The 25,378-nt window shown below is 48.9% G+C and overlaps 3 protein-coding genes, 1 non-coding gene and 2 pseudogenes across 5 annotated transcripts; 4 read left to right on the top strand and 2 right to left on the bottom strand.

Annotated features, from left to right (window-relative positions):
* Nucleotides 1–689: 689 nt before the first annotated feature.
* Nucleotides 690–2,294, bottom strand: LOC120670657 (transcription termination factor MTERF4, chloroplastic-like). Its single transcript, XM_039950814.1, has one exon. It carries the CDS (start codon nt 2,193–2,195, stop codon nt 963–965), a length of 1,233 nt encoding a protein of 410 aa, XP_039806748.1. The 5' UTR covers nt 2,196–2,294; the 3' UTR covers nt 690–962.
* A 356-nt stretch (nt 2,295–2,650) lies between these two features.
* Nucleotides 2,651–7,149, top strand: LOC120669128 (annotated as a pseudogene).
* A 2,422-nt stretch (nt 7,150–9,571) lies between these two features.
* LOC120669624 lies at nt 9,572–11,804 on the bottom strand. The gene has a single exon (XM_039949426.1). The coding sequence runs from the start codon at nt 11,716–11,718 to the stop codon at nt 10,570–10,572; it is 1,149 nt and encodes a 382-aa protein (XP_039805360.1). The 5' UTR covers nt 11,719–11,804; the 3' UTR covers nt 9,572–10,569.
* On the top strand, nt 11,772–13,374 carry LOC120669129 (annotated as a pseudogene). The gene has a single exon (XR_005672669.1). The product of XR_005672669.1 is annotated as a transcription termination factor MTERF9, chloroplastic-like (transcript).
* A 3,612-nt stretch (nt 13,375–16,986) lies between these two features.
* Nucleotides 16,987–18,621, top strand: LOC120669625. Its single transcript, XM_039949427.1, has 2 exons — nt 16,987–17,992; nt 18,159–18,621. Exons 1-2 carry the CDS (start codon nt 17,021–17,023, stop codon nt 18,393–18,395), a joined length of 1,209 nt encoding a protein of 402 aa, XP_039805361.1. The 5' UTR covers nt 16,987–17,020; the 3' UTR covers nt 18,396–18,621.
* Nucleotides 18,622–19,935: 1,314 nt separating this feature from the next.
* On the top strand, nt 19,936–20,007 carry TRNAW-CCA. Its single transcript has one exon. It is a non-coding gene; the product is annotated as a tRNA-Trp (tRNA).
* Nucleotides 20,008–25,378: the final 5,371 nt, after the last annotated feature.

Here is a 25,378-nt window from a genome sequence, read left to right on the forward strand (position 1 = left end):
TTGGCTCCTGTTTTTGGCTTCTTCTCCAGTCTCACCGTCTGCGGTGCCCCGCTGTGATACTAGAGTATATTTGGGATATCTCTATAATAGGTAGTTAGGATTGTATCCGGACTCTACCATACAGTAGGAGGCTTGCCCTCCAAGTCATGTAACCCAATATATACCGGCCTACGCCTACACAATACAATCAATCCATTATACACCAATCCTATTATTCTACATACAATATATTTGTTCTTAATCATACCCAGTCGGATGCCCTCCATCCCAAATTATTAGTCGTTTTGGCTTTCCTATGCACATAGATATAATATATATATATGTAGATGCATAGTAAAAACTATGAATCTAGAAAAACTAAAAGTATAAAACGACTAATAACTTATTAGGATTGATGGAGTACTTAATGCGGTCCCTCCAAAATTTTTAGCTTCACCTTAGTGACAAGCGTCCGCTCTTTGCTTTTCCTACGCCATCTCAAAGAGACTCCCCCATTGTTGTTTTCCAGCACAGCTAGAAGCACAATAAGCAGCAAGCAAGGCCTGGGATGCTCTTCTCCTAAGGCTACACCAACTTTTGCTAAAATTTGTCCGCACGCATCTGGGCAATATAAGACGTTTAACTCTTCACTCAGCATCCGCGCCCGTCCAGAGAAAAATCATCAAGCTGATGATATATCATATCGTGAGTTGGTGACCAACAAAGCTTCTCAAAAGGTAAAGATGCTGAAGGTTCCAGTCGACTTAATCAACACAGAGAAAAGATAGATCTAGTTATGGTCATAACTATGCCACACCTGCTTCTTTACCAGAAGTCAAGTCTATAATCAGGATTCAAGAATCAAAATACTAGTTCCACTGGGTGTTAACCACAACCGAACCAGCATGTGATTAGGCAAGAACACTTACAAAACTACCAGCTCACTCCTCATCAGTGTCTAAACACTGATAAGCACTACATAGCTAAGCATTTGCCGGGCCTGTGCAGGGTTCCTGAAATCTGAGGGTAGCAGGTAATTCTCCTCTGCAAGCAGCAGCATAGTCTTGGGCAAGGCTTGGTACAGCTTCCTTGTAAGGATGTATGAACTTCTCCATGAAGACATTCTCACTCACTTGGACTGCGGTATAGTAGCTCCGGTCCTGCTCCAGCAATCCATTTTCCTTAAGGAACTTCACAACATAATGCCGGGGCATCAGGCGGCGCTCCAAGCTATATGTAAGCAGAGCAGGCCTGTGAGCTATGTACTCTGGTTCCAACCCGACCTGGGTGATCAGGAACTCCGACATGCGGCGCAGCCTGTCCTTAGAGTGCTTCAATATCAACGGTAGCTTGGAAACCGCAATGGCCACCTCAGATTCTGACCACCGGAACGTCTTCTTCAGGAACTCCACCTTGGCGGCGATCTTCTCCTCGCTAAGGAACGCGACTGCGAGCAGTGCGTGCCTGAACATCCCGGTTCCACGAGGCACGCCGACAGCCTCGGCTCGCTCCACCATGGCCCGGACGCGTTCTGGGTTGGTGGTGATCAGCCTGGGCACGGGGACGGACAGCTTGGCAATATCACAAGCATCTAGCCCGCACTCCATCAGGAACGCGACGTTGGGCTTGACCACCCGCTCGAGGTCGGAGCTGAGGAGGTAGGCGTTGCTCCTGACAGCCTGGAGCAGGTTGTCGAAGGAGCCGAAGAGGGGGACGTAGTACTGCAGCTTGGAGACGACGGTGGGGCGGCGGAAGCGCGCGGGGTCAACAAGGACGAGGCGGGCGATCTGGGACGGCGAGAGGCCGAGGTCCCGGAGCTCTGCGAGGCGCGGGGCCAGCGTGCGCTCGACCTCGGAGCAGAGGAGCTTCGGGTCGTAGGCGACGGCGGCGGCGATGTCAGCGTCGGAGAGACCGAGGCCCGATAGGAAGGCGAGCACTGCGTCGGGCCTGGAGGGGGACTTGAGGTGAGAGAGCACCTTGGAGGCCTTGAGCGCCTGCGCTGGGGTAAGATGGCAAGTGGATACGAGGTATTCCTCGACGGCGAAGGGGTCGGCGCGGCTAGCTGAGTAGGCGGCGGCGGCGGCGGCGGCGGCGGCGGCGGTGGTGGAGAATCGTGTCGTGGGTAGACGGCATTGGTGGTGCCGCAACGAGAGGAGCGTCACGGTCGTATGGGGACGGAAGGAGAAAGGAAGGTGTTGTTTCTGGACGGGGAGCATAGCTGCCGGCGCCGGCGCCGGCGGGGAAGCACGCAGCGACGCCGAGGATGGGGACCGAAGGAAGGGGCTATGGCCTATGGGCTAGCGGTTATCGCACAAAATGCGGAGTCTTTTATTTTGGATTGTAAAAGCTGAAAATCGGATAATTACAGTTAATTGATAAAAATATATTTTTACCTACAAATTGTATATGACAAAATAGATGGTCTGGTCCCTCAATTTTGATAGGAGGGTCCCGAACTCGAGGTGACGACCCGAATATGACCCGAGCCGACAGACGATCAACTCTACTCTTTTATGCTCCGCGACGCCGTCCACCTGCAGCGCCCCGACGTTCCCCCGAAACGCCGGCCGCCGCCGTCACAACGCCATGAATCACCTCCGAAATCACCTCTCCCCCTTCCTCTCCACACAACGCTGTCTCCCCACAACCCCCGCCTCCCTCCTCTTACTCTTTCTCCACCGCCGCCTCCACTTCCCCCAAACCCTTCTCCGTCCAGGAGTACCTCGTCGTCCACCTGCAGCCTCACGCGCGCGTAGGCCCTCAAGGCGTCGAAGAAGCTCGCCCACCTCAGGTCCCCCTCAAAGACTGACGCCGTCCTTGCCTTCCTCTCCGCTCTAGGCCTCCCGCGCCCCGACATCGCGGCCCTCGTCGCCGCCGACCCGCGCTTCCTCTGCGCCAGCGTGGAACCCTGGCTCCCCGCGTCACCGAGCTCAGCCACCTCGTCCTCTCGCGGGCGCAGATCGCACGCCTCGTCCCCGCTCGCCCGCTGTGCCTTCCGCAGCAGCGCCCTCGGCCCCAACCTTTTTTTTGAACGAACAACACTCGACAAGTGCGTTACTATTGATATAGCAGAAAAATACAAGGTCATGTCGGAGATCATAACCAGGCAACAAAAAAAGAAAAAAAAAACCACAGAAACAAACAACACCGGCGGATTGGATTGGGACATCAACACACGCCGAACTCAGCACTCCTCAAACAACTCAGGCCGGTCAGATTGGGACATCGACACAAGCCGCTCCACTCGTCACCAAAGGCAAACTCTATCCAGTCGAAAGAAAAAAAAAACTCTACACAGCAAACGCAGCAGAACAGGAACCCGCGGCACCCCCCAAAACCTCCACAACTATGTAGTCGCCGAGAACCTCCAGATGTCCCCCTGCGTCGATAGGGAACCGAAGGATGCAGACCGCACTGCACCGGGAAGACCACCGCCATGCGAGACCCTCCGCCGCGTGCCGCTGCAACACCACCCTCCACCCTGACGGAGTGATACCACCGAAACCGGACATCTCGTAGGCTGCCTCGCAGTCGCCACCACAAAAACACAACGCGCGGGGGCATCGCCACATCCGCCGTTGGACCTCGCTCTCGTCACCTCGAAGAAACACCACATGCGGGGGCCTCACCACGCCCGCCTCAGTACTCCACGCCGCGGTTCCGTTTCCTTAGTCGCCGTCGAGGCGGTGAGCAAAGTTGCCCCACTTCTCCAGATCACCATCAATGTCGAGGTACCGCCGCAGGCCGACCTCACCTACTTTGCTTCACTGCGCACATGACCTCCGCTGCCGTGCCAGCAAGCCCAAGAAGTCGCTTGCGCCATCTTTCGATGATGTACCGCACCGGACAGTCCAGCCAAGCTGACCAGTCTGCCGCGGTCCGCTGCAAGCCAAGTTGTCCCATGCTGCCGATGCAGCAAGCGCCGTCCTTCGACGCAGAAGGACGCAGTCCCACGCCGCACTGACAGTTGCCATGCAACGCCAGCCGCCGCGGTCCGCTGCAAGCAGCCGCACCGACAAACACGCGACAACCTCCAACCGCCACCATAGTTGCGAACGCCACCACAAGAGCTCGGCAAAACCCGTACAGCTTGCCACGCGGCGGAGAACCAACGCCGTCCGTTGCCACTTGTAACCAATGGACCAAAAATACCACAAGCATAGACGGGTCTCTAGAGACGATGCCTCCAAGAAGGGCACGATGCCAAAAAAACGCCGCCGTCGTTCGTCCAGGATCTGGACATGGTTTTCACCCAGAGAGCCCCGTGCAACAAGGTAGTAGCTCCAAGATGACACCCCCAACACGGAAACGATGCCCTTGGACGCCGTCGTCATTTCTACCAGCAAGAATGCCGGCAAAAGCTTTCGCCCGGAGCAATCCAACCCCTCGTTGCACGCAAACAACTTGGCACTCATGGACCACAGGCATGGCAGCCCATCGGGAGCGGCTCCACCGCCGCGACTCCACGAACCACCCTCGGCCCCAACCTCGGCTTCTGGCTCCCGGTCATGGGCTCCTTCGATAAGTTGCTCGCGGTTCTTAGGCTGAGATGCAACATCCTCGCATGTGACTTCGAGAAGGTGGTCAAGCCCAACCTGGCCCTCCTCCAGCAGCACGGCATACATGCCTGCAATTTCTCCTGTTCATTCTTGCCCCTGGTGATGACCAGGGCCCCTGAGCACGTCCAGGCCGCCGTGACACGCATCAGTAAGTTTGGCTTGCGGCAGGACTCGAGGATGTTCGTCAAAGCCCTCATGGTGTTTGGCGTCCACACCCAGGAGAAGGTCGATGAGAAAATCAGAGCCCTTGAGATGCTTGGCTGGTCTCAGGATGATGTGCTGATGGCTGTAAGGAAGATGCCGAATTTGCTGAACATGTCCAAGGAAAGGTTGCACAGGAATTTGGATTTTTTGGCCAGGGATGTCGGGCTGGAGATACCTTACATTGCTGAAAGGCCTGTGTTGTTTATGTATAGCCTTGAGCGCAGGTTGATACCCCGCCATCAGTTGATCAAGAGTCTCAATGCAGGCGCCGCGGCTCTGTCCCGCTCGCGTCGCCACCCGCGAGGGCGACGGAGCGGCGCCCAACCCTAACCGCCGCCCAGCTCCTTCCCGCTCTCCCAGCCGCGCCGCCGCCCGAGCGGTCCGCCGGCAAGCCGCGCGGCCGCGGTGAAGGCGGCGGCGGGCACCTTCTCCCCTTCCTCCGGCGGCTTGGGGCGGGCGCGGCCGTCCGGTCGCCCGGGGCGCCTTTTGCCGGTGTCCTGGCGGCGGTGGAGGCTCGGGCCTTCAGATCCGGCATCGCCCCGGCCGGATCTGGAGGCCGCGTGGCGGGGCGCGCGTCGGTGGGTGGCGGGGGAGGCGGCCGACATTTTGATGGGGGCGGCGGCTGTGGGCGGCGCAGGCGGCTGCGGCGCACGCGCGTGCGTGCAGGCCGTGGGCGGCGCGGGCGGCCGCTGCGCGCGCATGGTGGCTCCGGCTGCGGCGCGCGTGCAGGCCGCGGGCGGTGCGTGAGGGCGGCGCGGGCTGCCACGGTGCGCACGCATGCATGCATGCAGGCCGCGGGCGGCGCTAGCAGCCGCTGCGCGCGCGTGGTGGCTCCCGTGGCGGCGGTGGCCGGCGTGTTGGCGGCGGCGGCGGCCAGCGTGGGAGTGCGCAGGGAAGTGGCGGCCGGCGGCATCTCTGGCCAGTGCAGTGGCGCCGGCTATGGCTGCGGCAGGGACCCGCTAGGTCTGCCTGCTCCGGGCCTTGGCGGCTAGGAGCTGGTGGGGCTGGAGGTGTCCTGCGTGTGGGCGTCGGGTGCTTCGGCAAGATGGTGGTGTTCCTCTTCTCCTCCTCGACGGCGTTGCTGGTCCGGCGCCGCCTTGGTGGTGGGGTTGGGGGCTGACAGGTGCTTGCTGGTGGTGTCGTGGTGGCTCCTCGGGCTGTGCCGGGCTTCTCCCAGTTGAGGTGTCGTGGTTGCGGTGGGGTGCGGGCTTCTGTCATTGGTCGAGAGCGTGCGGCAGGAATGGCGTTTTCCGGGCGAAAGCCTCCACCGTTGGTGGCAATGGTGGCGGCGCCCTCGGGGCGTCGCTTTCCCTGCTGAGGGCACCATTGAGGGTTACCATGTCCTTGCAGCACGGGGTCCCAGGGTGAAAACCCAGTCCGCTGTGGACGTGCGACGATGGCGCCATTGGCGTCGTGCTCTTCTTGGAGGCGTCGCATCTGGAGACCCGTCTCGATCTGTGGCAGCGGTGGTGGTCGGCTGGTGGTATTGCCTTTGTGTGTTGCGGCTGTGGTGGTATGCTCGGTCCGTGTTGCCAGGGAGGTGCAGAGGGCCCATGGGTGTGTAGCCTCGAGTTGGCGTGCTTGGTGCAGTGGTGATCTCGGTGACGGCTGGGCGGAGGTGTTGCTCTCAGAGCAGTCTCAGGTATCCGAGTCCTTGGCAAAGAAGTGTGAGCCGGTGGGTGAGGCGAGGCCCCCACGCAGAGTGGCCAGGATCGGTGGTTTCATTGGTGCTGCGACGGGAGTGTTCTGCCGAAGCAACGCCGGAGCAGAGGGATCGACGATCGTGTGTGTGCGGCTCGATGGTGATAGCCCATGGTGGAGGAGTTCAGGTGGCTTGAGCTTGCAGCGAGTTGCAGCTTTGGCGTGGCACAGCGTTGGTGACGACGGCGCGGTTCGCGGGTGGCTTCTTTGGTTCCTCTCCCAGGATGTGGTGGTGTAGTGTTTTATTGTGTGCGTTGTTGTGTGTGTTGTTTATATGGTGGTGGTGTTCGCTTCGACGCGTTGTGTACGAATGCTTCTTCTTCTTATATGATGCAGCAGTGCTCCTGCCTTTTATTTCAAAAAAAAAAGTCTCAATGCAAAGGGATTGCTTAGTGATAAGTTTGACTTATATTCTGCATTTGCCCTCTCTGAGAAAAAGTTCCTGAACAGGTTCATGCATCCTTACAAGCATATGGTTCCAGGCCTTGCTGATGCTTACGCTTCTAGCTGTGCTGGGGAAGGAACCCAGGACATACCTATCTGATATGATAAAAGGGAAGTAGTTTAGTTCAAAAAAACAAAAGGGAAGTAGAGGATATGCTTAAGTTCTACTGGGATCGATGTTAGTGAAATTGCAATGATGGTTTTAAGGTTTGCTTTCCCGGTGCTAATTGTTCTCATGTTTTACAAATTTGTTGTAGGTGCTGCGCTGTAGTGTTACAATCACTGACTAATTAATGAATATTGCAGAGCTAGTCTCAGGTTCCAATCCAGTCCCATGTGGGCATTTAGGAATGACATTTCCAGGTGCAACATGTTTGATGTAATATGGGGTGTGTAACATTGTTCTTTGGTTCTCACTTAATTTTGCTTATCCTGAATGGTTAATGTGTTCTGGGGAACAACGAAGATGATAATTAAACACCTCATGGTGCTCCCACCTTGACAGTCAGGGCTATTGTTGTGGGAATTATTTTCTTTGGTTATGACAATGTTTCAATAAGTGCATGTCTAATGTATCATGACTGCCTTTCAAAAAAATGTACCATAACTTATAAAATTGACTTGGATAGACAGTGATCACCATTGTGATCACACTTATTGTTATGTTAACAAAAAATGGATTGAATACATATCTTCGTAGATTGAGTTTAGAAATTAGAAACTATTTTTTGAGAAGGAAGAGAGTAGAACTGGGCCTTAAATTTATTCAATATGACTTTTTTTTTTGAGCATCAATTCAATATGACTTTGTGATCAGAACATAAAATGGGTCAGTGGTACAGCTGGATTCGTTGATCAGGAGGGAAGTCGCAATAATCAGTTCCTTAATTTTTTGCCACGGCACATCAGTTCCTTAATTTTTTTGAAAAACCACAGCTATTTGTCTGAAAAAACCACAGCACATCAACATCAGTTCCTTAATTTTTTGAAAAACCACAGCTATTTGTCTGAAAAAACCACAGCACATCAATTCCTTAATTTTTGCCATTTGTGTGTTCATGCTTGTACATAGAGTTATTGAGATACATATTTTCATCTTGCCTCTTTGTTTTTTTTAACAAAAAACTTGAGTAGCTTTCACTTGGAGGTTGCTTAGACATTCCCTTTCCACCTGGTCAGCGAGCTGCCTTGTTTAGCTCAAGAATTGATAGCACCTATAAGCTGTGAATTGTTAGAAAATGATTTTCACCTCTTTTTTTAATGCACCTTCTCTAGAGCTTTCAGCTAACTCTCCCTTAAAAACAGATTTGATTCCTCATGAGGATTCTGGACTCCATGATACTTTACAAGCTTTGCTTCCAAATAACTATACTAATGAACTCCTGCAGTAAATCCTCACAAGATTGTGGTATATTTGGAAAGCAAGAAATGACTTCAGATTCAATGATAAGAAATGGTCCATAAGTCCATTAGTAAGGTATGACATGAAGTGAATGCTGATATCTTTACTTGTGCTGATCTGATCTTTTAGCCTTTGCCGCTTGTTACCTCGCCAGCTCAAGGAACCGAAAGCAAAAGGATTGCTAAATGCTGATGTTGACTTCTATAACATGGTATATAGTCACAATTGTTAAAAAGAAAAGGTCCAGAAAGAGGAATGCCCTGTTTGTGATGTCATGGACCTTCAAACTACAAAATTACCTTTCAAGAGCCCTCAGGTGAGAGCGAGGGGTACAAGAAGTGAGAATGCATATTTACATGTCGCAAGGGTGGGATGTAGGGTTTGTTGCTTTTGTTAGTCATCAGTCATCACTAGCCAAATGCTGTGCATTGCAGCGAAATTGCAGTATATCCTAGCTCAATGATGGAGATTTGTTAGGCTTGACTGCATCAAATTACCGACAGTTTGATCAGCAAACGTACAGAACATAAATCGCCGAGTGCCCAAAGGGTCGAAGAATAAACTGATAAAACTCATAAGATTTGTATGTAGCATGCGTCCGTCGTGTCTTGTTTGTGTGAGACTAGTAGATTAACATTGAGAATATTCATCACCATGTCACGCAAAAAGCTATATGAATGTGCACATCTTTCGGTCAAAAAGGTCAATGTTATTGTTATTTGTGCTATGAAACATGCCATAGCCTATAAAGACAACTTAATGTACAGTGGCAAGCTGAATGCAAGAGAGCTTAGCATCACATACCATTGGAACAGAATAAATTGTGAACAAAACATGAAATTGGCGCTCAAACCTAGCACATAATAGGGCGGGTGATTGGAGCAAACAATGGTCACCGAAATCAATCCTTACTAGAATTAACACCGAAAGCAAATGATTGGTGCCGAAAAGTATTAGCCCAAGATGCAAGGCAATAAAGGGCAGACTTATTGTAAAAAATGGCCACCGAAGTATTACTACTGGAAGCAATACCAAAATCTGGAAGAATGTTTTAGCCCATCAACTCATCATGAAATGTACAGGCTTAACGATTCTGTATGCATGGATGCCAGCCACCTCACAGGATGAAATGATTTACATCCTCATGTTACCAAAGAAGGGTCCCACAAAGAAACTGATGGAACAAAGCACAACAGAACCCTGCAGAAGTAAACTAATGCAGTCACATAAATCCTTAAAAGAATGATAAATAAAGATGTCAGGCAACACGCCAGCACATAAAAACATTCAACTTTGGTGTACATCATTAATTAGAAAAAATAATTATAAAGTTAACAAGATCTGGCAGTAGTGTTGTGATAATCATAAGTTGCCTGAGGCATACACAGACGGAAGCAATGCTAGGAACAGAAGTAGCAATAACAAAAAAAAAAAGGAGAGATCAATCAAAATAAGCAAAACCATCAATAATTTAGATTAATCAACACAAAGTGATTCAGTGAAGGACACGAGACCAACAGATGCAGCAATAGCATCAACAAATTACAACATCCAGCCAGCCTACAGAAAGGAGCAGATGAGTGTATAAATTTCAAGTAAAATCATATGATCATCGAACAAAGGCAAATACATTAGTTATGATTCATTCCTAACTTCTCGAACTATGAACGACAAACTTGCAGCATGATCAATTTCTTCTTTTTGTGCATAGCAAGCAAAGTGATCACTGATGAACTGAGTGTCAATGTCAATGCAATCTTCAAATCAGCTTTGAAAAATTTGGCGACCGACAAGCATGCAGCAGCTGAGGCAGAACCAAGCAGGCTGGTGGGAGCACAAGATTCAGGCCAATCTGACTCTACTAGTACCAATAGGCAGCATTACTGCATTAGGTCTAAATTGTCCATGTAGCTTGCATTTAAGCCTTCGAGAAGTCAACAGATACCAAGTTACCAACTTTGTTATATAACAAGAAAGCCACTGCAAGCCGAAAAATGCAGGATCACATAAAACACCAAAAGCATGCTGCTAACTTGCTGTATTTCACTAATCTGTTCCAGGCTTCCAGCTTTCATTACTAAACCAAACAACAGTGACAATTTGATCACGAGCATGTAGCTAGAACATTAGCTATACCAAGAACCAAATGGCCTGTCAATATCAATATATTCCCCAGTACAAAAATGAAAGATTGGTGGAATCAATTGAGGTAATGGCTTGACTTGGTACTTTCCTGGAACAAACCCTCACCCAGTTAAGGCTCCTTTACAAGCAGCCCACTCATACAGGAATATGGCTGGAGGTATAATCTTCAGCAAGGCCTGGGATATTGTCCTTATATGGAGTCACAAACTTTTGCACAAAAGTCTTTTCAACCATTGCTACAGTATAGGAGTTTAACTCAAGATTGCAGAAACCTTTTGCCCTGAGAGCACTGAGAAGACGATGCCGGGGCAATAACCGCCGCTCAAGGCTATACATGATCAGCACTGGCCTTTGCGCAATGTAATGTGCCTCAAGACCAGCATCCTTCATCAAGAAATCTACAACCTTCCGAATCCTGTCCTCAGTTGAACCCAAGACAAGTGGCGCTTTCCTCACAATCTCCAAGGCCTGGTGTTGTGAAAACCCAAGCTTCTTCAACAGCCCTATTTTCTTAGCGACATGCTCTTGGCTCATGAAAGGAACTAAACAAAAAGCATGGCGGAACGTTGGTGAGTTGCGCTTAATGCCTAACTCCTCCACTCGCTCAGCAGCCTCACGGAGAAGTTCGGGCTTCATAGTCAACACTCGGCTGGAGTACTTATTCACACCAACAACTTCACAAGCACTTAGCCCACACTGCTGGAGAAAGTCCAGGTTAGGCTTGGCCACACTCTCGAAGTCGACAGAGAAGATGCCGGCGTTGTTCTTGATGCCTTGCAGCAACTTATCGAAGGAGCCAAAGACTGGAAGCCAGAAACTAACCGTGCGACCGATGGCGCATCTGCGGAAGGAATAGAGGGCGACCGGGATGATGCGCGCGACCTCAGAGCGCGACAGGCCGAGGTCGCAGAGCTCCGCGACGCGGGGGGCGAGGGTCCTCTCCACGCTGGCGCAGAGGAATTGCGGGTCGGCAGCGACGAGCTTTGCGACGTCGGCGCGGGGGACGCCGAGGCCGGCGAGGAAGGCGAGGACGGCGTCGGGCTTGGAGGGGGACTTGAGGTGGGAGATCTTCCTGGACGCCTTGAGGGCCAGGGCCGGGGAGAGGCCGCAGGTGGCGACGAGGTAGTCCTCGACGGCGAAGGGCCTGGGGGAAATGGTGGGTGCGGTGGTGGTGGAGAGGTAGCTGCGGAGGGAGGCGAGGGGGGAGGAGGCGTGGGGGCCGGGGGCGCGGGATACGGAGTGGAGGAGCGGAGGGGCGATGCGCTTCCGGAGTTGGCGGATCATGGCGCTTGCGGCGGCGGCGGCGTAACGGCGGCTGCCGGGATTCGAGGTAGCGGAGAAATTCGAGTCGAGGGGCTCTCTACACAGTATTGTGGGCCCCGTTTTTCAGTCATCCAGGGTTCAGTGGGCCGGATGAGGAAGCAGTCGAAGATTTGGCCCATTTGATTAGGTGTAGCGGGCCTGCCTGTACGGCCCAATTAGAGAGCCTTCTCCCATCCATCGTCTTCTTCCTTCCTCGCACAGCTCGATTACTTGCCCCTTGCCAGCTCCACCAAGGCACCAACTGGATATGCAGAGTGCTCCTCCGAAGGCACCTCCTCCCTCGCCTTCGCGCAGCCTCCCCGCTCCCTTCCCCAATCCCCCGCCGTGCCTGCCCCCTACTCTCCACCTCTGCCTCCGCCGCCCCTTTCTCCCTCGAGGACTACCTCGTCGCCGCCTGCGGCCTCTCCCCAGCTCAAGCCCGGAAGACAGCCCAGAAGGCCGTCGATGAAACATCCAGAAAGGCTAAGAAAGCATTCGAGGACATCTACCGGTCCCGCCTCAGATCCGCATCCAACCCGGACGCCATCCTCGCCCTTCTCTCCGGCGTCGGCCTCTCCCGCACATACATCGCTTCCATAGTCGCCGCGGACCCGCTGCTCCTACGCTGCTCGGTGAAGACAATCGGCCCCCGCCTCCTCTCTCTCCGGGACTGCCTCGGTCTGTCCGCTCCCCAGATCGTTCGCTTACTCCTGGTCGGCTCCCCAGTCCCCATGCGCTCTCCAGAGCAGCGACATCGTTTCCAAGCTCCAATTCTTGATCTCATTCTACGGCTCATTTGAGTGGGTCCTGGTGGCAGCTAAGAGGAGTGGCGCCATCCTGCACGCGAGCCTTGAGAGGGTGGTCGAGCATAAGATAGCCTTGCTTCGTCAGTTTGGTGTTCGAGATATTGCCACGCTGTGTTCAAACAACCCAAAGTTGCTTACGTTCAGCCTGGAGCGCGTGAAAGAGGTTTTGCTGCGGGCGGAAGAACTTGGGGTGCCTCGCAATTCACGGATGTTCAAGTACGTGGTGGCTGCGGTCGCTTGTAATTCCAGGGAGAAGGTTGCTGCCAAGATTGAGTTCTTTAAGAGGACTCTTGGTTGTTCTGAGTCCGTGGTTTCCATTGCAGTGTGCAGACAGCCAAGTATTTTAGGAGTCTCTGACGAGAAACTTATTCGCAAGATTGAGTTCCTGGTCAATGAGGTTGGGATGGAGCCACGGTACATTCTGGAAAGGCCTCTTCTGCTTGCATTAAGCCTGGAAAAGCGTGTGCTCCCACGGCATAGGGTTCTGAAGGTTCTGCAGGCAAAGAGATTGTTGAATAGAAAGATGAACCTTACTTCATTCTTTACGTTTGGAGAGAAGGCTTTCAGATTGAGGTTCATTGACCCTCACGAGGACTATGTTCCTGATCTCGCAGGTTATTATGCCACGGCTTGTGCTGGTGATGTGCCCCCTTAAGTCCAACTGTTACCCTGAAATATTTAATTTTGATGTCATTGAGGTGGATTGTGGAATTGCAACTCATGATCAGTAGCAACTGTCCATGGTACAGTGCAGACTTTCGAATTTTTTGTTTCAGCAATATAACTACTTCTGATCTTTGACTAGTCATTGTTGAAGTTTTAGTTCTGGTTCCATGAGCTTTGGTTTGAGTTATTTTGGAGACTTATTGTGTGAGTAAAATCGCTTCTTCCTAGCCCATGACTTACTTTATCATCAAAGTTAGCGCTTCTTTATTAGAATGGTCATTGTTATAGTACTTAAGCTACTAGTAATATGATAGTATTAGCTTCCCCTTTTCTCTAACCATGTATATTTCATCATAGATTATCTTTAAGGACCTCACACTAGTTTTTTTTTTCATGCTAATCACTGGTACTTCTGTGAGGGTTCCCAAATTTTATATTTTGCTGAATGAATTGTTTTCATGTCTAGTGCTGTTTATATTTTACATTCCTTCATTGATGGCGCTTGACTAGTTAGGGGCCTAAATTCATGCAGAGTTGGAGCTCTCAATGAGACACACACATGATACTGTGTAAAAACAACAAAATTTTCATGCTTTCTCTAGACTGTTTTGAGTCCAATGAGCGCAACCTTCTCAATAAATATGATTGTTTGTGTGGCCTGAAGGGGATGCGTTACTACTTACTACTAGTCGGAATAAACCATAGGTAAGGGATATTCGTAAACTGTTAATGTATTGGTATTGCCTTACAGAACTCACAACTCAGTTACTGGTATGTCTTCTAGCTAGATTCTTGAACTATCATTTTTGATTCAGTTATGAAATGAACCTGCAACTAAACTATTGAGTAGGACAAGTTAATACGTTTTCTCGAACAGACAAGTTAATACTTTTGTGTAGCTTTATTTCTATATAACAAATATGGTATCTTTTACTTCCTAGAATGCTCAAATTAGAACCACTACTGATATCTGATTGCTCATAGTCCAAGTTGTAGTTTAGCTATGAAGGAACTGGTTTGACATTTATGGAGTCATACTGCATGCATTTGTTAGTAGCTTACTCGCTTCTGCTCAGCACACGGTTAAAGGTTATCCTTAACATAGTTGTTCTGCTGCAGGTAAGTGTTTTTTATACTCCCTCCGTTGCAAATTATAAGTCATTCTAAGAATTTTGGAGAGTCAAGTTTTTCAATTTTGACCAAATTTATATAACAAGATAATGACATTTATGATACCAATTAAGTATCATTAGATTCTTTGTTAGCTATATTTTCATAGTATATCTATTTGATGTCATAAATCTTTGTGTTTTTTCTATATTTTTGGTCAAACTTTGAGATGGTTTGACTCTCCAAGATTCTTGGAATGACTTATAATTTGGAACGGAGGGAGTAGCACTTAATCCTACTGGAATTTGACAGTATTAGATTTCCCTTTTTCCTAACAAGCATGGACTATTTACAAGCCATTCTCTTTTCTATTTGTCATGCTGTGTTCTGGTTTATGGCGGTTCACAGGACGTGTTCATGAACTTGTTGAAGTGTTTTCTAAGCAGTATCACAATAGCTTCTGTAGCCACCGGTATCCTCCATTTTGAGCTGCTTGTGAAAGTCCAGACCTCTGGAGAAGCCCTTGGTGACTGTTTGATCGAAGTCCAGTTGGTGTCCATGTTTTGATATATTCTTCTGTTTCTTATTTTCCATTGCTCAAGTGCAGAAAAAAGGAATCAGATAGACCAACCACAAGCGTTAACTTTGTATGGCTTGTGTGTGATGAAAAGAAATTATCTTCATAGGATCTATGTTCATTTTATACGTTTAAGGCTGTTCGCCTCCAAAGCTTGTTCCAGTAGGATTCGAAGATACAGAGTGCCAAGTTCCAGAATATGATTATGTGCTTTACAGTTTCTGGTTTCTCAGTTGCTGTTGTTTTCCTTGTGAGTTTTTCTCTCCCTTTTTTCTGTCAGTTCTGGTGTCTGTTTCCCAAGTGCAGTGTCAGCAGTTCAGTGCTTTTGCCTCCCCTCTCAGCTTTGTATGGAGTTTGAGGATCTAGGTTTGATCGATCAAATAATTATATTGTAAGAACATCTAGCTTCTTCTTCTTCTTTTTTTTTGAAAAGAACAAGAACATCTAGCTTCCCCTTCCCCATTGTGCTACTTTCCTGTAGAGTTTCGTCTGAGATCTGGCACTGGCTGCAAGCACAACACAACCGGATGAAGTCTCTTCTTCATGGGCCAGGAAGAATATACTACTTGATTTTGATTGAATAACTTGGCGTGCAGTTACAGTGCAGAAATCGAAGCAGCCTGGCGGCGGCAATCGAGACTATCGACGAACAACCTCACGAGCTCGTCTCAATCGAAGTTTGGGTAGTGGCAGTTCATATGACATGCTTATATACTTGGAGAAATCCAAACAAGTCGTGTTAGCCAGCTCTCACGGTCCCCATGGCCCGTCGCACCACGGCGCGCCCTTCCTCGCCGGAGGACTTGGGTTGGAAGGGAAAAGGAATAGCCCGAATAAATTAGAAATATTAGATATAGGCTAATTTTATTAAATAAACTAGGTTTGTGTCCGTGTGTTGTAACGGTGGCAAAAATTTTATCCTCATATACCAATATTGTTGTGATATCAAGCTTTCACAAATTATTTGATATGATATAATTTCAAATTCTCAACATATACACTGCAAGCAACTATGTTAGCTCATCGAAGGTCGTCGTATTCGTGATGCACTCCTGATTCATTGTTGTCCTGTTCTCACTACGGGAAACGACGTATTTCCGTGTCTGTGGCTTTGCCGTGTGCAGCAGGCGGCGAAGCGTTCACGACATACGTCAGCTCACCAGATCTCACTTTTTTTTTATGGTAACGGGGGAGAGAATCCCCACCAGGATTATATTTCAAGGAGCTTTTGGCAGCTCATAAAAACCAGAGGTTCACCAGATCTCACTCACCGCGCTGTCCCCACCGTCGTCGCTCCGAGCCCCCGATCGAGTCGCCTCCGCACCTCGCACCGCGCGCTGCCGCTCCTCACAAGCAGAGGATGGCAAGCGGAGGGGGGAAGGGGAGGGGCAACAGATGGAGGGGTCGGGTCGCCGCCAGAGTAGGAAGCGAGGGGCCGGGTAGCCGCCAAGCTCGGGGTACGAAGCGAGGGGCCCGGAGCCAGGTCGCGGCCGGGCCGTCGTCGCGACTCGCGAGGGTAGTTAGCAGCGGCTGCGGTCACCGTCGGCTTGCCGGAGGCAGCTCGTACGAACGGGATGCGGTAGTTTCGTGCGCAAAGATTGGCAGATCAGCGGCGTCTGCGCGGATCCGAACGATCCGATTGCGGCAGTCTCGGACGCAAGTATGGTAGGTCATCGGAGGGCCGATGATTCCCCGTCCGCCCGACGAACGGATGGAATTGACGGAAGGCGGACTGATCCGTCTGGTGATAACTTGCGACGGACGGACGGCTAATGATCGCAAGACGATGGAACAAACGAGCGATGGACGGCGCTGAGATAGTAGCGGCAGACTGACGGGGCCGCGGACGCCCGTCGCACGATTCAGCCTTTTTAGGAGTAGAGATAGGAGTAGAGATCGCATAAATGGAAGCTAATTTGCGACTCGCCACAGAGGTCGAATTGGGCCGCATAGTTGTTTGTGGGCCGACGACTGCCAGGGTGGAAGCTTCCTACTCGTTGGATGTGGAAGCAACGGCGATGCTCAGTCGGACGTCCCTCGGAGGTGACTAGAATCCTCTACTACAGAGGATCTGGTTCCCGAGCTCTCACCCGGCGAGAGCGCCGCCGCCCCCTCCGCCGCCGCCATGCTGCTCCTCCGAAGCCACCTCCTCCCTCGCCTCCGCGCAGCTACACAGCTCCCGTCCCCTACGCACCACCGCGCCTGCCACCTCTCCGCCTCCGCCTCCTCCTCTGCATCCGCCGCCCCATTCTGCCTCGAGGAGTACCTCGTCGCCGCCTGTGGCCTCGCCCCAGCACAAGCCCGCAAGACAGCTAAGAAGGCGGTTGATCAAGCATCCAAAGATGGTAACAAGAAGGCATTCGGGGAGCTACGCTGGTCCCGCCTCAACTCCGCCTCCAACCCTAACGCCGTCCTCGCCCTGCTCTCTGGCGTGGGCCTCTCCGGCGCCGATATCGCCGCCGTCGTCGCTGCGGACCCGCTGCTCCTCCGCTCCTCGGTGAAGAACGTCAGCCCTCGCCTCCTCGCCCTTCGCAACTGCCTCGGTCTGTCCGCTCCCCAGATCGTTCGCTTCCTCCTGGTCGGCTCACGCGCCCTCCGCTGCTCCGATATCGTTCCCAAGCTGGAGTTCTTCATCTCCCTCTTTGGCTCATTTGAGCGGCTCCTCGTGATCCTGAAGAAGAACTGCAGCATCCTATCTTCGAATATCGAGAGGGTGATCAAGCCTAACATCGCCTTGCTTTGCCAGTGCGGTCTAAGTGTTCGAGATATTGCCCACGTGTGTTCACGCAGTGTGCGGTTGCTTTCCTTCAGGCCAGACCGTGTCAACGAGATCGTGCTACGCGTCGAGGAGCTTGGGGTGCACCACAGCTCGCGGATGTTCAAGCACACAATCAGATCTGTCTCATATGTCAGCAAAGAGAAGTTTGCTGCCAGGCTCGAACTTTTGAAGAGTACTCTTGGTTGCACCGAGAGTGAATTTGCAACTATAGTGTCCAAGCAACCAGCTATTCTTGGATACTCTGAGGAGGGTCTTCTCCGCAAGATTCAGTTCTGGATCAAAGAGGTTGGAGTGGAGACTCAGTATCTTGTTAAAAGGCCTACCATTAGGGGTGGTAAAGGGCCTAACATTTTGAACTAGAAAATATAAGGATCGGGCCCTAAAAGGGCCGGGCTCTAAACATATGTATTTTTGAACTAAAAATTTTAAGGGCTTTATTGGGCTGTGAAGAGACTATTAGGGCCATAGCCCATTACCACCCCTACCTACCATGTTATCATACAGCCTAGAGAAGCGGCTACTGCCCCGGCATTGTGTCATGAAGGTCCTGCAGGAAAAGGGATTGCTGAGTAGTAAAATGTCCTTTTGCTCATTTGCTCACATTGGAGAGGAGACTTTCAAGTTGAAGTATATCGACTGTCACAAGGACTCTGTTCCTGGGCTTGCAGATGCTTACGCCACATCTAGTGCTGGTGTTGTGCCCTTTGGAATCAAATTATAACAACTTAGAATGTTCCAATTCTTTTTGTATTCTAGGCGGATGGTATAACTGCAACTCACGTTCATTCGCAGTTGTCGATGTTACAGGCATCCTCAATTTTTTTTTTTTTGGAAAGAAGTTCTCTATTCTTCTTTCTGCAGTAGAACTATTAGTGATGTCTGAATGCTCATAGTATGACTTTTAAGTTATTCTGTCAAGGATCTGGTTGGCTTATTTTGGAGCCTTACTGCACGTGTTTGTTAGTCGCTTCTCATGTCTAGCACGCGGCTGAAGATTATTCTGCAGACAGGCCCTTGTCGTAGCACTTAATCTAGTTGAAATTTGGCAGCGTTGGCTTTTCCTTTTTCTCTAACCGTGTTTGTTTAGTATGTTTCATTTGTACTGGCATTTTACAGCGCTCACTGATACTTCTCTGGGGCTTCACTAATTCGTTTTTAGAGGAATGGATTGTTCTTGTTTCTACCTATGGTTACTTTGTACTTACTTCGCTGAGGCTGATTGCTGAACTAGTACTTTCAAGTAGTGGCCGAAATTGCTACTGAGAAGGAACAATTGTGTAAACCAAGTAGTGTGGCCAACAATACGTTCATGATTTCTAAGAAATGTTTTGGTTCCATGGCCCTCTGCCTATATACTGAAGATGGTTCTATTTGGTCCTAAGGAATTGAAGACTGACTTCTGAAAATAGATGGCAAGAATTAATTTGCTGTTCTTGCATTTCGACAGAACATATTCATTTTGTATGGGCTATATCTATCTGATTATGTAAATCGATCTGTCATATATAGAGAACATATCTTTTCTGGAAATAATTCCATTAAATAAGAAAAAAATTCTTAAATCAAAGCGTGTTTATCAGCAATTTGATAGTCCTGTTATTTTGAGAAGTGGGAATTTTTTTCCTCAAAATATTTGCACTTCTATAGCCTGTGCATGATGCATTCTGGTTTTATGGCAGCTCACAAGATACACTTTAAGAACTTGTGGAGGCGTTTTCTAAGCAGGATCACAAAAGCCGCTGTAACCACGGGTGCCCTCTTTAGAGCTGCATCTGACAGTCCAGGCCCTCTGGGGAGCCACAACTCATGTCATGTGCAGAAGCAGCAAACCAGATAGGCCAAGCGCATGCGTAAACCCTGCATTGTATGTGTGTAATGACTGATGAGAAGAGTTGTCTTTCTTTATAGAATATATGCTCGTGGCATGTCTACGACAAGGGCCTGTTTGGCTTCCAATTCCTGGGCTTTCAATGTTTTTTCAGTCAACTGTTATTTTCCCCGTGGAGTTTTCTGTCAGTTCTGGTGTCGGTTTCTATGGATGAGAGCGATGGTTTTGCGCGTGCAACGCTGGACCAAGTCTCAGGATCGTATGAAGTTTCAGGATCTGGTATTGAGAAATTAGGTAAATCTCGTATATGGATCTGGCGCACTCAATTTTAACAGCAGAACTAGCTTTCTGTATAATATAACTAAAATACTTAACAGCAGAACTAGCTTTCTATATAATATAACTAAAATACTTGCTGCCGTTACAGCACCCGGGATCCGTGGCGCAATGGTAGCGCGTCTGACTCCAGATCAGAAGGTTGCGTGTTCGATTCACGTCGGGTTCAAACCCCCGAACTAAAACCGGATCATTTTTTTTTCTTTCGTTGTTCTTTCGTTGCGATGAGAACTAAAACCGGATCATTTTTTTTTCTTTCGCTGTTCTTTCGTTGCGATGAGACCGAGGCATCGACCTGCGCAGAGACTGGTTGCTGCGCAGCCTCCAAGCCAGGGAGGCCTCTTTCCCCCGGCGTCACTCAAGTAAAATCTGCACTATGGAACCACGATGAAAGCCTGACGAATAGGCAAGGCACCCCACATCTGCAGCGGGCTTCAAATACCACAGAATGGAATGGAAAAGCGATAATGGGATGGAAAAGCGATAACTCAACCAAGCAGGTAACTGAATATGTAACACCCCCGTGGCCCGCCCCGGTTGTTCGATTCAGAAGAACAGAGTAGATACGTGTCTCAGCACGAGTACACGGCGCGGGATATATTTCCCTGGCCAGTCACTGCCACACAGGGCCCGCTTACAGAGCTACTACTTTCCCGCGCTAACAACTACGTTTCCACCCAATGAACACGGCTTCACGGTACTGTCTTGACATCTCCCCCCGCACGATCACTTGCTTGTCCCCAAGCAAGAGCATCTGGAAAACGCTGCTTGATCACGTAGTAGTCTTCCCAAGTAGCAGATGAAGTTGGAATGGAGCTCCACTTGATGAGAACTTGTGGAACCATCGTGCCGCCTTTCTGCACCAAGCGACGATCCAGCTCCTGCTCAGGAACCACATCTGCTGCATCCAACTGAATGTTAACCATGGTTTTAAATAGCGGGCTATAGCCCCGCTATAGCCTTTTTAGAGAGTCCCCGCTACGCTATTTGTATTTATGCCGCTATGGCAGCTATGAACGTTAAATTGCGCTATAGCTGCGCTAAATGGCGTAGCTTTAGCGCCGCTATAGCCTTATACTTAGCTCGTGGTACTATTTTGATCTTTTGGACAACTGAATATTTGATTGTATTAATTTTGTTGCATTGTCAACTTAAGTAATGTTCCCGTAGCCCTAGAAACATGTTTATGTTTATGAAATTTGCTAATTACTATGCTTTTGTGCATCTATTACTTGTATTTTTCATGGTTTAGTAATAAACCGCTATTTGCCATAGCCGCTATAGCCTCTTAGCCTTGGGAAAAAATACGCCGCTATTTACCATAGCCCGCTATTTAAAACCTTGATGTTAACAGGAAGTTCAAAGTAAACAGGCATATGGTCGGGAACAAAGGCCTTCAGCTGCGACACATGGAAAACCGGGTGGATAAGAGAATGAGCGGGAAGATCCAACCGATAAGCACACGCTTCGATGCGTTCCAAAATGGTATAGGGTCCAAAATACTTCATGGCCAATTTGGGAAACGGTCGGTTCACCAGAGAAGACTGAGCGTATGGTTGGAGTTTGAGCAAAACTGAATCTCCCACCTGAAAAGTGACATCCTGACGTTGGCGGTCGGCATACAGCTTCATGCGTGCTTGGGCTTTCAGGAGATGGTCTTTGAGTAACTGGAGCTGCATTGCCCGTTGAGCTATGAATTCTGAAACTTGGGGAGCTGCATTTGGAGGAACAGGAGAAGGAACCCCCAACGTTGGGTCATAACCGTAAAGAGCTTTGAATGGAGAACATCCTAAGGCTGTGTGAAAATTTGTATTATACCAAAACTCGGCTTGAGCCAACCAATTCTTCCATTGCCGTGGAGTGTCACTAACAGCACACCGCAGATACATCTCCAGACATTGATTAACACGTTCAGTTTGCCCATCGATTTGGGGATGATAGGTAGTACTGAACTTTAGCTTGACCCCGACCAGCTTGAACAATTCAGTTCAGACAGCACTAGTAAAGATTCTGTCCGGTCAGAAACTATGGTTTGTGGAAGACCATGCAACTTAATAACTCCATCATAGAGAACCTTGGCCACAGAAATAGCTGAATAGGGATGTTTGAGAGCAAAGAAATGTGCATATTTAGTAAATTTGTCAACTACCACCAGAATCACCTCATGGCCATCAGATTTGGGTAAGCCTTCTACAAAATCTAGAGAAATATCTTGCCAAACTCCTTGAGGAACTGGTAAAGGTTGTAACAGACCTGGGGAATGAGTATTGAGGTGCTTTGCTTGTTGGAAAATTTGACATTGTTTAACAAAGTGTTCCACATCTTGTCTCATTCTTTTCCAGCTGAACAATCTTTTAACTCGATGATAGGTAGCCAACTGACTAGAATGTCCTCCCACTGCACTAGAATGCAATGCTGCAATAAGCTTAGTTTGCAGAGCTGAATTGGAGTCAATCCAAATTTTATCCTTGTACCTAATGAGACCACTGTGCAGAGAATAGCCCTGGGAATCAGGATTGGAAATGGCCAACCGTGATAGTAAAGCCTTGGCATGAGGATCAGTGGCATAAGAATTGAGAACTTCCTGAGCCCAGACTGGCTGTGCAGAAGACACTAATTGAATGGCCATCAAATGACCCATTCTGGAAAGAGCATCAGCAGCCACATTTTCTTTACCTCTCCTGTAGACCACTTTGAACTGGAGACCCATGAGTCTAGTCATTCCTTTGCGTTGCATTTCCGAATGCAAATTCTGCTCATTGAGAAAGGATAAACTTTTATGGTCAGTGATAATGACAAATTCTTGTCTCTGAAGATATTGCCTCCACTTCTCCACAGCCATGATGAGAGCCAAGAACTCTTTTTCATAAATGGACATATTTGTATGTTTCAGCCCCAAAGCCTTGCTAAGAAAAGCAACAGGTTGTCCTTTCTGCATGAGAACTGCCCCAATACCACCATCTGATGCATCTGTTTCCACTTCAAAAGGGGCCTGAAAGTTGGGTAAGGCCAGGACAGGTGTGGTAGCCATAGCTTGTTTTAGGTGATCAAAAGCCTGCTGGGCAGTAGAAGACCACACAAACTGATTTTTCTTGAGTAACTTGGTCAGTGGCTTAGCAATAACCCCATAATTTTTCACAAATCTCCTATAGTAGCCTGTTAAGCCTAAGAAACCCCTGAGCTCAGTGACAGAGTGGAGTAGGCCATTGCAGCATGGCACTAGTCTTACTAGGGTCAGTAGAGACACCTGCACAAGAAATTATATGGCCCAAGTACTCCAGTTGATGTTGGGCAAAAGAACACTTACTGGCTTTCATATAGAGTTTGTGTTCTCTGAGTTTGGCAAACACTTCCCGGTGAGAAAGATGAGCTTCCAAAGAGGGACTATAGATGAGAATATCATCAAGAAACACCATGACAAATTTTCTCATGAAGGGCTCCAGAACCTCATTCATGATGCACTGAAAAGTGGCTGGTGCATTAGTTAAGCCAAAGGGCATTACCCTAAATTGATAGTGACCATGATGTGTTTTAAAAGCTGTTTTGTGCTCATCAGCTGCATTCATTCGAACCTGATGATATCCAGATTTCATATCTTACTTGGAAAAATACTTGCTGCCTACTAATTCCTCTAGAATTTCTTCAATGATGGGCATAGGAAATCTGTTCTTGATAGTGAGATCATTCAATCTTCTGTAGTCTACACACGCCAACTCCCATCTTTTTTCTGAATCAAAAGCACAAGAGAGGCATATGGACTGGTGCTAGGGATCATCAAACCAGCAGACAACATCTCCTTCACTTGTCTCTCTATTTTATCTTTATGTTGGGGAGAGTATCTATATGGTTTAGCATTGACTGGGACAGCTCCAGGAATTAATGGAATGGTGTGATCATACACTCTGGTAGGAGGCAAAGACTTGGGATCAGCAAACACATCCTGGTACTTTTGCAGTAATTGTTCAACTGCAGCTGGTGGAGATCCTAAATTGTCAGAGATAGTTGGAGTAACCACCACCATAGCCCAAATATCATTACACTGATAACTTTTGACCAAAGACTTAGCTGACATGGAAGGAACTATTTGCAGAGAAGGAAAAACCCCTTGTAGCTTGACAGCCTTGCCTGCCTCCTGAAATTCTAAGGTTCTGGCCTCCCAATGACAGATCATAGGAGAATGGGGCTTGAGCCAATCATAGCCTAAAATAGCATCATAAGTAGTAAGATCCAAAACTCGCAGATTAGTGTGGAGAGTGTGACCATTGCACCACCAGCAGAGTTGAGGAATCATATGATCAGAAAGAAGAATTTCTCCATTGGGTAGCTTCACTTGCTTAGGTGTTGTAGGAATAGTAGTAAGACCAAGCTTCTGTACAAAAGCAGAACTGATGAAACTATGGGAACTACCGCTGTCAATCAATGTAAGCATCACCTTGTTATGAACCAGAGCTTTAATTTTCATAGCCTCTCCCACATCAGTACCAGCAAGAGCATTTAGTGACAATTGTCCAAAATCATCAGCAATAGCATCTTCTAACTCCAATTGGGAGATCACATCATCTGTCAGAGGAATGTCCAGATCATTGTCGACCATAGCATTTGCCTGAGCTTTAGGTCGTTGAGTACACACAGCCACATGAGCTGGCTCAAACTTATCCCCACAGTAATAGCACAAATTGTTGGCCTTCCTATAATTCAGAGTTTGTCTCTCCTTCCAAAGAGCTGAGCTACCAGGTTTGGCTTCAGACTTCTGAGAATGAAACTGACCTCGATTCGGCATAGGTGGCTTGGACCAATGATTTTTGGTTTTGTCCAGAACTAGTTGGTGTCGCTTGGCCAGCAAAATAGCCTGATCAACAGTTTTTGGAAAGTGTGCAAGGACTCATGTACCAATATCAGCTCTTAAGCCTTTGACAAACTGAGAAACAAAGAATGTATCATCCAACCCATCTGTATGCATAGAAATCTCAAACTGCAGGTTCTCGAAAGCAAGAGCATAATCTTCCATAGAAGTAGTTTGCCTAAGGTCCAACAACTCATCCATAGCATCTCTGTAATCATGAACACCAAACTTCTGTTCCACGGCAGACATAAAAGTGTCCCAATCGCCTAACTCATGTTGCCATTTATAAGCCTGCAACCACTTAGCAGCATTGTCATCCATACTCAGAGAGGCCGCAATGGTCCAAAAAGCTTCATCGATATTGCACAGAGTAAAATAATCCAAACGTTTCGATTTCCAAATGCGAGGGTTAGTGCCATCAAAAGTAGGACAAGTCATCTTAGGCAAAACATGGCGATAACCATCTGACGAAGTCGGGGAACGAGTAGTACGATACCCAGAAGGTCGAGGAGAAGGCGGAGCACCTGACGGAGGAGGCCTGAAGGGGCGACGTGAGGGACCCGAGCGATGTGTGTACGTGGGACTGGGAGGATCGCCATCAACATCTGGAATTGGATGTTGATTCAGAGAGATCCGAGCGACGGCGTCACCCGTAAGCTCAATTTGCTTGGCTAGAACTTGCTGATCTCAGAGCATC

Source organism: Panicum virgatum, chromosome 4N (genome assembly GCF_016808335.1).
Source record: "Panicum virgatum strain AP13 chromosome 4N, P.virgatum_v5, whole genome shotgun sequence".
Lineage (NCBI taxonomy): Eukaryota > Viridiplantae > Streptophyta > Magnoliopsida > Poales > Poaceae > Panicum > Panicum virgatum.